The 12,498-nt window shown below is 36.4% G+C and overlaps 1 protein-coding gene across 5 annotated transcripts in view; it reads right to left on the reverse strand.

Annotated features, from left to right (window-relative positions):
- Window positions 1–12,498, reverse strand: part of LOC131077806 (oxysterol-binding protein-related protein 1C) — a 213,769-nt gene that overhangs the window by 15,673 nt on the left and 185,598 nt on the right. For all 5 annotated transcript variants that reach the window (XM_059212094.1, XM_059212093.1, XM_058015366.2 and 2 more), the window contains one exon: window positions 12,248–12,388. In XM_059212094.1, the coding sequence (XP_059068077.1) occupies window positions 12,248–12,388 (141 nt within the window). The remainder of the gene's footprint in view (window positions 1–12,247; window positions 12,389–12,498) is intronic.

A 12,498-nucleotide genomic window follows, 5' to 3' on the forward strand; every position in this document is an offset into this window, starting at 1 on the left:
ATTTCGAAACCCAAATCGTCAAACAGTAGTATTAGTAGCAAACTTAAGGCAAACTAAAAAAGGATTTTCAAGGGAAGGTAAAATGTACAAAGAAAATCATACTATGTCAAGTAATTGAAGATTCTATAAAGTACAATTTGCTAGCAATAGCCATATAGTAAGATTTGAATTGTTTACGATTGTCATATAATGATGAGTCTATTGTGCAAATATTAAGAGAAGGTTGTACGAAAGTAATGAATATGAATATTATAATTTAATTTCTTTCCTTGACCACAAATAAATATTTGCTTTATATAAATCCATTCTACTATGTCAGAAATATTTGTTTTATATAAATCCTTTCTACTATGTCATATTGATTCTTGGATCCTTTGGCCATTTTTGGAAGGCTGTATGGTATGAAAGAAGGGAATTTTATTATCATACCCTTTGAGTTTTCTCCCAAATGGTTGTCATACAGTTATGGAAAAATGTAGTACCCTTACCCTGTTCAGACCCTTTTTTACCTCGTTGACCAAGGTTGACTTTTCAGTGGCTTACGTGGATGGTTGATTTATTGTGATTGTGATGCGTTATTCTGGTAAGACGCTTTGGAGTGTGATTGGTGAATATGATTAGGCACTATTTCTTGGAATAAGTAGTTGTTAACTCTGCTTTTGCATTGTATATTAAGAATGATGAAATGTTAAGTTTATTTATGTGTTACTAACGATGGACTAACACATTTGCTTCAAGTGCGAGTTGCTTTATGTGTATGTCGTCGTGTTGTGTGGAAGTGTATGGGGTGCGAAGAGATGATTTTACGTCACTCATTTCGGTGAGACACGGAAAGTCACGATTCTCCTTCACCGGTGTGTTTACCATGTTTGTTTATATATATGTATGCATGGTTCAGTGATGCAGGAAATTGCAGGTACAAGGTATCAACTCCACCTGGCTCCACAGGTCTGAGCGTACCTAATTAACCCGATGGAAGTGGAGGTAGTTCTAAGGCCCTAATGTTAACCCTAGCCTTGCTCGTTGTGAGCGTCGTCAGTCTTTTGTCTACCCTGTCGGTTTGCCAAGTAGGCCACTTTTCCGACATTGGTATGTGGGACGTCTTTATTTTGTTTTAGTAGTTAATGAGTAATTAATGTGTGTCGTGTTGATTAAATGGAATTAAGAATAAATTACATTAGGATCATTTTTGTGGTTAATTAGTTAATCGATTATTCTTAATTGTCTAGTTAAAGTGAATGTTGAATTATTAGTGAAAATTAAATTATGTTTTGGGTAATTGTTGTTAAAAAAATAAAAGTGAAAGAAAGTTGATTTTTATTTATTAGTTATTAAATTATTTATTGACTTTTGTGTTGAAAAGAAAAAAAAGTAAAAGAATAATAGTATTTTTGAATATAGTCATGCAAATGTTTTAAATGAAATTAGCTTTTCTATCATTTATTTTTTAAAAAGTGAATTTATGCCCTAAATGAAATTTTGGAGAAAATGGCTTTATATTGGAAAAAAATTTGGAAAAGAGGATTCTTCTCATGTTGGAGAAAATTTCTCCTCTTTGCTGGTTATGGGGGTTTGGTGTGAACCCTGGTATTTTGGGGACGATTGGGATGGCTCTTCTCAAATTTCCTCCTAGAAAGCTCTACAGGTTGGCTGCCTGAATTCTTTTGCTTGCTCTTTTGATTTTAAATTGTTTGGGATTATGTAATAGTTTATTCTTTCTCTTTTGGGCAAAATTGGTTCTTGGGGTTTTGGAAGATTCTTAACTTCCTGTTGGGAAGAAAAATTTGGTTTGTGAAGTGTTTTTGAAATTTGGGTATTTGAATATGAGATTCAGCCTGTTAATTGAATGTTATAAATGTTTCTCCAATAAAATGGATTGCCAAAAGTCCTTACAGAGGACTGGTGTTTTTGATACTGCTGGAAAACTTCATGCTGGAAACTCATTTTATAATCTTCATTTTGAAATTTTGTTTTTAAAATAAATTATTATCAAAAAAAAATTTAATTACTGTTGAGTCAAATTTGGCAAATTGGGATTTTGTTTTAAAAAAAAAGAAATTTAAAATATATATAAATTTGAATGGCGCTGGGGGTGGAAGGGGGGAGCCGTGGAGCCGAACCCCACGGCTATGGGGAGTGGCGGCCACACTGTGGACACCCCTCTACCCACAGCAGTGGGGAGAGGCGACCACACTGTGGGCGCCCCTTCCTCCCATGGGGGGGAAGACGTCCACAGTGTGGGCGTCTCCTTCCCCACACTGTGGGATAGGGGGGTAAACCCTCCCCTGCACACCCACACCCACCGTAACAAAAAAAATGCGTTTCGGTTTTATTCAAAAAAAAATATCGGCTGTGGAAAAAAAAAGGTTTCGGCAGTGGTTAATTTGTTATTAAAATTTGTTTTAATCGATATACATATATATTGTTTTTCTTATGGAATTTTGATTTGTAAAAAGGAATATTAGTTTAGAATTTAATATATATATATATAAGGAATATCAGTTTAGAATTTAATATATATATATATATATGTGTGTGTGTGTGTGTGTGTGTGTATATATTTATACTATGTATTTTGAATTTGCAATATGAAGAAAATGTTAAATTTGATTGGATATAATTGTAAATGATTTTTGTGAAAACAAAGGTTATATGAATAACCCTCAATAATGTTTATAGTCGATATGAGTTTTAATTGGAAAAATTGATTTTTATTCTCCAATGTATTTAATTGTTATTTTCATTATTAGAAATTTTGAATGCAAATGGGATTTTGTTTATAGCCGAATTGGCTTTAATTGGGAAAGAGTTATATTTGTTTAAATGATGGCGTAAATAGCTTATGAGTTGCTTTTATTTTTATAAAGGGTGTATGGTTTTTAAATCAAGTATTGAGCAAGATTAATTGGGTGTGTGTCTACCTAGACCTTTCTTTATGCATTATTTCCTATTGTGGTGTTTTTATCATGAAAGAGTCATTATTGAAAGAGCTGCTATTAGAGAATGTTAGTTTTTAATTATATTTTGAGTAATCGTTATGATTCCTTAACATGGATGAGTTTAGTGTGCAAGTGTATCCTTTGAGTTTTTACTTTGACTGGTAGAATTTTGGTGTTGATTTGAAAGAGTCTTTCTCGTGTCATGATGGCATGATTGTTAAATGTAGTCTATCGTGCAAATTGATTTGGTTAAGTTTTGATTGTGGTCGTACTTGCTTTAGTTTGGTTGTGGTCTTGTTTTGTGAATAGACCAGTTGTTCGTTTCACACCTCCAGTGGTTTAACCTTGGTAGAAGGTTTGTTTAATCAAGTTGTTCTTCAATTTTGTTTTTTGAACTCCTTGTGTTAGTTGGCTTTTGTGATTTGTCTTCGGGTTCTTTGAAGGTTGTGTAGTGTCATAAGGAAGAGTGGCTTTCGAGTGGGGGCCGCGCCCAAAGAGGTTAGTAGGATAACCCATAGAAAGTTGTTTTAAATAACTGATAAGTAAATTAATTAACTGAGTTTGGGTTTCAAACATTAATCAAGATCAATTATGCCCTGCTCAAGGTTGAGTGCTAGTACAGACTCAGGATGCAGTGGGAAGGCCTAGAATGGCAAACCAACTACCTTGTCTTCACGAAAGGTTTGTTGGGTTTGCATGAGTCATGGATGGGGGCCGAGGGTTCTGGAGAGGCTACCAGGATAACCCAAGATGGAGGTCGGGGCCTATGGAGGCCTGTCAAGATAACCCATACCAGCTATACGATGACACTCTTCCCTTATGTTCACTAGTGTGTAGTTATGTGTTGGCTTTACTTAGAGCACTCTTGTGAGAGTCATATATGTATGCTTATGTCTTGTGTGAGTACCTTATGTACATGTGAGACCATGTGATGCTTTGTTGTGGCTTGCTTGAGGGCCTTATTACTATCTCCTAGCACGAAGGGGTGGTTCCGTTTTGGGCCACATGGTCGGGTGGTAGTGCCACTTTCCATTTGGTATTTTGTTCATGCCTTCTTGTGATGGATTAGCTTCGCATGTGCTCCAGATGTTTCTCTTGGATTCATTTCATTCCATTGTACCAGTTGGATCCTCTTTGTGTCCTTAGATCATATTTGTATATCTTGGACCCTTATGTGGTCGGTTGTATCATTTGTTATATGTTTACCTTCATGGTAGTTGTAATTTGATGTAATCATTATGTAATGTATATGTGACTTGATGTATAAGTGCAATTGTAATACTAAGTTATCCTAGCAATGTAAAAGAAATGTATTATGATGTGAGTTAGATGTTAGGAATTCTATCTTTAATTAAATCATTGTTGTAATAAAATTGAATATGTTAACATGTATGAAGTATAGTAATGTTATTGTTATCTCCTTCAAAGAATGATACAATCATTGATTTGTATAATTAAGTTCTAATGGTTAAATGTATTTCTTAAGAGGATTAATTGACCTTAAGGAAATATTAGTTTAATTAAGTAATTCTCCTTGGGAAACCCTTTAGGAGTTTGTCTTAAGTCTTCCGCATGTGCAACTTCAATTTGTTAGGTTTATCTTTTTCGTTAATGTGTTCTTATTATTTAAAAAAATATATTATTTTGCACTCTTTTCGAGTGTTTGTAGTTGTTTCCTTTAGGGTTTCTTGGGGGGGCATTACAAAAAAGCAATTCAAAAAAATTTAAAGTTAATTTCTTTTGCCACAGCTTGCCATATGATGGAAATTGGTACTTTAAACAAATTTATTTCTTTTGTCTTTTTATTTGTTTTCCTACGTTTTGTCATACAATAAAAAATAAAGGCACTTTGGTATTAAATATTTTAATTTGCTCTTTTTCTACTCATTTAATAAGGCTTGAACTTTTATTATTATTTTTTTATTATGCTTATGTGGAGGCCTACCTACTTTTCTCTACAACTTCATGATGACCTATTCAATGGTACCTTTCCTTTCATTACTTTTAAGTCCAACTTGTTGTACATGTTTTCCCTTTCCCATTAATTTCCTATGAAGTCTGCATTAATCCTAACTTTGATGTTGTGGCAAAATATGTGACGTGAGTAGGGGACCTTGATGTCATGGAGAAATATGTAACACAAGTACAGGACTTTGGTGTCATGGAGAGATATGCAACATGAGTAGGGGACTTTGATGTCATGGAGAAATATGCAACATGAGTAGGATCCTTTGTAACATTTGTTACCACAACAAGTATTCAAAGGCTCGTAATCAGATATATTTTTATATTATTATTTTCATTCCCCTAATTGCAGAAAGTGTATCCCATAGGCTATAACAGTAGCATTCTTATTAACAAAAAATCTTTGTAAACCAAACACATGTGAATCCATCTCATGTAGACATAAACCATCCCCTAAAAGATAATGAATGGGTGTTTAATGGGTTCTATAGGCATTAAAGTTGCCCAAAATAATGATATCACTTATTGTGGAGTATTTGGAAATTCAGGATAGAGGTCCCAGTTGTGACATTTTCACACATCGCCCCATTGCAAATGGGGACCCCCTCTTTATGCTTAGCAATCTAGTTGTTTTCTAGGGTTTTGGCAATGATTTTGAGCTCTAATTGCACATTTCGCCCTTACAGGGTTACCCAACCACCAAATTTGTACCTTGGGTTTGTCAAGGAATTTCAGGGTTGAAGGTTGTCAAAAAATGTAAAATCTTGCAAATGTTGTCAAAATTGACAAAAAATGTCAAAATTGCAAAATCTTTGCTAAAATTGCTAAAAGTTGTCAAGGCTTGTGAAGTGTTCTCAATTCGGTTAGTACTGTTAGAGTGTCAAATGTCATTAGGAATAGGTTGAAGGGAAAGGAGTGGTACATTTGCTTGCAGTTTTATCAAGAATTGCAAACACAATGCCTAGGGTCATGAATTATAAGTTCACATTATGCAAAGACCTAGGTGGGAAAAGGGGTGTGAAAATTGTCTCTGTCTGGAAACGACCCCCTCGTTGCTTGTACAAACTTGTGCATACCTCTACTTCATTTGCGCCCAGGAGGTTTGTCTAAGGGATTAACCCCCTTGTAGCATGTACAACTTTGTGCAATGACAACTCTCAAATGCACTCTAAGTTGTGCATAGGACCCCCTAAACCCTACCCTTGCACTAAGTTGTGCAGGTGCGTCCATAGAATGCGCTCTAATCAATTCTAGTGTAACGTTCAACCCCACCCCATGATGCAAGTTGTCATGTTGAAAATTGTCTAAGTATGGATTCAAGCGGGCTTCAACTTCTATGGTTTTCTGCACATTAACCCTCTAGATGCGCTCCACCTTTTTGTTGTGCATGTATACCTCTCAATGCCGCCCAAGGTTTTGTGCAAACATATGCTCCAAATGCGCTCATGTCTAGTTTTTCTACAAGGCAACATCTTGAATGTTCCTAGGTTTGTGCAATGGCACCATGGAATCCCGCCCTATATCTTGTTTGTGCAAACAAGGGGCTAGAATGTGCTCTACCAACTTCTGCAAACATACATGCTTAGTGTGCTCAACATTCAGCATGTTATGCAAGACCACTCTCCATATGCGCTCCAGGGGGAAGCAATTGTGAAGTCATCTAAGTGTTGAAATCTGTTCAAGGCACTCTTTTGTGCAAACACACCTTGCATACGCGCCACTTCCTTTGTACTAAGTTACCCCTAGAATGTGCCCCACTTTTGTGCAAGCAAGGGGTCTTAATGCGCTCATACTTGTGCATGCATCTACTTGAAATCCGCTCCCCATCTTGTGCAAGTTCCTACCTAAATACCGCTCCATGTTCTTTTGTGCAAGCATGATCATCAAACCCACTCTAACAATTGTGCAATCAAGATCCTAAAACCCACTCCACATTATACCTTTTGTGCGTGCAAACCCTTTAAACCCGCTCAGCACAAAATTGTGCATACAAACCCCTTAAACCCACTATGCAAGACACTTATCTATTTGCGCTCAAGGGGGATGAAGGGTGAATTAGTTTAATGAGGTGTCAAGTCGGCTAGGAAGAGATTGAAAACATTGTGCATACAAACCCCTTAAACCCGCTATGCAACCCAGGGGTTCAAATGCACTCAAGGAAGAATGAAGGATGAGCGAAGGTGGATGAAGATGCCAAGTCGGCCAAGGTGACTTGCGCTCAAGGGGGATGAAGGGTGAATTAGTTTAATGAGGTGTCAAGTCAGCTAGGAAGAGATTGAAAACATTGTGCATACAAACCCCTTAAACCCGCTATGCAACCCAGGGGTTCAAATGCACTAAAGGAAGAATGAAGGATGAGCGAAGGTGGATGAAGATGCCAAGTCGGCCAAGGTGACTAGGTGGTTAAAAAACGTTTTAATTCATGACGTGTCAAGTTTGCCATAGTAGAGGAGATGTGACTTTTGATTAAGATGCCTATAAAGAGAGGACAAGACATAATCATTTGACAACAATTCAAATCACAAACACACAAGGAACACAGCGATTTAAGGAGCAGATCTGAAGTTTTCTCATCAATAGCAAAAGGGCAAAATTCAGTCACCTTCTAAGGCGAATTTGTCTCAGCCTTGATGCGAACTCAATCAGGCTTTACCAATCACCATAATCAGCCCCAAGCAAGGTCATTTCCAGTCATAACTAGGTGCGAAATTCTACGGTAATTGGGTGTTAATTCATCTTGGTTGCAAACAAAATATTACCAGCCTTCATTACTATTGTCAATCAAATCTGATCATAGTTAAAACCAGTCAAAGGTAAGCCTGGAACATATTGTTTAGGGCTGATTCTATCTTCTTTTTTTGGCTCAATTTGTCTTCCTATTGCCAATATCATGACATACTTGAGTTTGAAATCATTAAATTAGGCATTTGACAAGAGTAAAAGCGTCACTATAGGCTGGAAAATCATCATTTTAATAAGTTCATTTTATGCTACTTATGGCATTTCGTCCCTAACCCTAGCATCCTTTCACTTTGTAACTTAAGTTGTCTATTTTTCAAGTAAATGTCAAGAGCAAGGACTGGAGGCAACTCAAGGCAAATACAAATGGGGAACGATTTCAAGGGATTCCTCATGGAGTCAAAGATTACTTCAAAATGGCGAAAGATTAGCAACACCAACTTGGGGCACATCGTTGTGGAGGAATTATGAGATCGGGTGTTTGGACATGAAAATCATAGCTCTTCCAAGATGGTGAGTAAAATGACAACGAATGGAATTGCACAGGCAGCCGGTTTTCCCCCTATGGTGCAATGCAGTGTGTTGATTGTGGAATGTGCCAAGCATTACAATTCAGAACAAAGGTAAATAGTAGGTCTAGATGGCAAGGTTTTAATTTATCTTACCGAGGCCACAATTGCGTAGGCATTTGATCTTCCTACCTACAGCTCTAAGATTCGCAAAACGAAGGAGGATGCATTAGCAATGTACAACATCGGACTTGAGTCATGTGTCGAGATCATCAACAATGTTTGGATGAAGGATCCAAGGCATCATCCTTCTAGACTACCAAAGAAGCTTCTAAAGTCTGATTTGAAGGATGGATATAACGATCTTATCATAATGTTGAACCAAATCATGGGATCCCCTCAAGCCTCTGCCTATGAACCATGCATGTGGTACTATATTGAAGAAGCAACTAAAGGAGTAAAGATAATCAATTGGGCTAGGTTGATTAGCGACAATCTTGATGAGCAATTGAGAGAGGTAGAGCATTCATGAACTTTCTACATGTGTTCATATGTTGTTTATCTACTGGCAAGGTGTTGCAAGTATAGAGATTGACATGTAGAGGGCATGTCGGGAATGGAGAAGCACAAATGAAAGTGTATATTTGTTACCCTCAACTGGATTTGCATAATATTGCTCACTTCAAAAGGGTCAATGATGCCTTCACAATGCACATTGTTAGAAGTTTAGAACATTACAAGGAGGTACTCATAGGAGGCTATCGAAGGAAGCTATGAACTTGGTGAAGAAATATGGTTTGTGGTACATCTAGTTTCCAAAGTTCACTTACATACGAGTGCAAGGATTTTCATCATAGGCTTGTCGCCTCCCGAGGTATCCTACTAACAAGATGGTGTTGCTAGAGGTTTCAAGGCAATTGGTTGAGTAAAATAGAATCCAAAAGAGGAAGCAGGAAGTTGGGATAAACTTTCCTATCATTATTGGGAAATCACTTGAGATGTGCTCATAATTGCAAGCAGTAGAGAAAGTCAAAAGAGGAACTTCAATACTATAACCTTAAGACTCACACCCTAAAGGAGAATTTTGATCCATATCATAATATTAGGGTGGTATGTGGAAAGAAATATCAACACCAAGTGCATCTTGAGGATACCTAGTTGTAAATGTTGGCATATTTCAGTTTGAGAGTCAATGCCTTGTGATGGCAAATTTACACACTTGCATTATGGAGAGTACTATTCTAGAGTTGTAGCTCTAAATGTTAATCTAATTATACCTAGGTTCACGTTAAAATCCCAAGCATATAAAAATGTCATACCAACCATCATGATTTCATACTAACAGGAAGAAAATTTGTGATGCAAGTTCTACCTAAAGAATCCCCTATAGAGTCATGCCTTATAATAGGAAGCCTTAGAACAAAGGACCATAATCATGAAAGGAACAAGTATGCTAGCATAGGAAATAATGCACTAGAATAGAACAAGACCTAGATAATCCTTGCCCTCGCATTCAAAGAAAATATGACTGGAAGCATGAAGTAAAAAGAAAGAGGAAGGCCTAACAACAAAAGGGAGATATCTTTAGGAACCTTTCAAACATCTTACACCTACAAAACCCCTTGAAATCCTTCAAACAACCACAAAATCCCTTCCAATGCCTATAGAGATATTTCCTAAGTTGTTTATTATTTGCTAACTTACCTTAAGATAAGGGGTCATAAAATAAAACGATTAACATCCTCCTTAGCATTTGTAAGTGCAAAATTCTTGAGCTTATCAATATAATTATATACCTTGTGCTTCTATGTAAGGATAGAGAAGGCTATCCTCACTGAACAAAAATTCACTCACTCCGTTTTTGGTTTGATCACAACCCCAATTTGTGCAACTCAAATCTTTCTTACACTAAATCCTTCTAACAACCAGAAAATCCCTTCAAACACCTATACAGATATTTCCTAGGTTCTTTAGTATTTGCTAACTTGCCTTAAGATAAGGGGTCGTAGAATAAAATGATTGGCATCCTCCTTAGCATTTGTAAATGCAAAATTCTTGAGCTTATCTATATAATTATATACCTTGTGCTTCTACGTATGGATATAGAAAGCTAATAACTAAATCCTCAATCAACCGCAATTCACTCACTCCACTTTTGGTTTGATCACAACACCACTTTGTGCAACTCAAATCTTTCTTAGACTACCTAGACAAGTGCAACTACACAAATAGAATGAACAACTCTTAGAAGAATACATCCAATTGCTCTATAGGCTTTCAACATCTCATCAAAATGTTCTCTAAAGGCGCAATTCAATGTACTCTTTTGGCCAGTTTCATGACCTAATGCTCCAATTGGGACCTTTGACCATTCGCAACTCATGCTAATGAATAATTTTAACATCAAAATCTAATCAAAGGATCCGTGAGCCTTAATATTCCAATTTTCCAAAGCAAGTTTAACACTAAGGTTCTAGATGGTTGGACTCAACACTTTGAGATATCTGTAATTGCTTCTAGATTCGATTGTGTGATAGTTTTTGCATCAACGTTTCGGATCACACTCTGTGATCCATCATCGGGATGAAAGAGTGCATAAGGAGAATAAAAATGGTTAGTTGCAGGCCTAGACTAACTAAAAAAGAGGGAAGGAGGGGAGAGAGGGGAGGCTACACACGTAACCCAAGGTAGGAAGGAGGGAAGAAGGAAAAACAAAATCACAAATAAAAAGAGAATATAAAAATAAGAAAGGAAATACATGAATAACAAAGGTTATAAGATATAAGAAACAACATATAATTTCTAAAGCTTAGGATTAATTAACTTGCTAGAGTAAGGGAAGCGGGCTGATTAATTTACAAATTAATTAGGGTGGGTGGGACTAGAAAGGTTCGGGGCGGGCAGGTGGATGTATCCGTTGCCCCCCTACCCGGGAACGCCCTATAGTTGATAGTAGGCTCGTCATTTACTTTACTGATGATCTAATTCGATACAATGCTTTCGGTAATTTATATTTTTAGAAATCATATGTTGTTTCTTATATCTTATAACCTTTGTTATTCATTTATTTCCTTTCTTATTTTTATATTCTCTTTTTATTTGTGATTTTTGTTTTTCCTTCTTCCCTCCTTCCTACCTTGGGTTCCGTGTGTAGCCTCCCCTCTCTCCCCTCCTCCCCTCTTTTTTAGTTAGTCTAGGCCTGCAACTAACCATTTTTCTTCTCCTTATGCACTCTTTCATCCTGATGATGGATCACGGAGTGTGATCCGAAACGTTGATGCAAAAACTATCACACAATCGAATCCAGAAGCAATTATAGAAATCAATATGGATTGTGGAAATCTAATATCATTACTTTGAGATATATTTGATTTTTATCTATTTGTTGCTTCATTGATGCAAAGAATATCACCTTCATCATGCTAAAGATGTCGACCAATATTGCATTGATAGAAAATTAGCAATTGTAGCAAAGGATGTAGCAATTGGTGCAAGAAATACTAACGAATTCCATGACATACTCAAGCACTTGAGAATCGATGATGACAAGAAAAACAAAAAGATAAATTACAAAAGTTGACTTTATCCTTGCATTAATGCAAAGATGGATTTCCTAATCTCTAAGACCTCGGGGTAATCCTACTGTCAACACTCCAAAATTGAAGAGAACGCGAAACTAAAACAAAAGATTCCTACCTTTTGACTTTGCATGCAAGAAAAAAAATCCCCTTAAAAAACAATCACATCAAGGATATAAGCAAGAAAAACATCCTATGCAATAGAAATTTTTTACAACTCTAGTGCAAGATAAAGGCAAGGGGGAGAAGGAATTGATCCATATACTTTCATAACAATTGATATGAGCCTAAGTGAAGCAATAAGACAAATCAAGTGATTGATGTAATTGTGCTTCCAAGAGAACTGAGATATATAGAACATTTCAAAATATCAAATAATGCCATTGTGGCATTTAATAGAATACATTTGCCCATGTGGTTGTCTCATCATGCAGAAACTAAAATAAATCAACATGTTCCCACATAAACGTTGTATTTCTATTACTTATAGCTGAAATCCAAATACTTCAAATATTACCTGGTGTGGATTTCTTTCCATTATTGATTGTTCCTTGAATTTTAACTTGCATGATAGTTGTCTATTCCCTTGAATATGCATTGTCCCATAATGTTCACAATAAAGTTTTCCAAGAATTATATTGTAAATTGAGGTTGTCACCTGAAAAAAGACATTACACAGAAAAAATCTAGAAATTAGCCATCCTCGTACGTGTGTGTGTATATATATATAAGAGAGAGTTAGAGAGAGAGAGAGAGAGAGAGAGAGAG

The sequence above is a fragment of the Cryptomeria japonica genome, chromosome 10, assembly GCF_030272615.1.
Source record: "Cryptomeria japonica chromosome 10, Sugi_1.0, whole genome shotgun sequence".
NCBI classification, from domain to species: domain Eukaryota; kingdom Viridiplantae; phylum Streptophyta; class Pinopsida; order Cupressales; family Cupressaceae; genus Cryptomeria; species Cryptomeria japonica.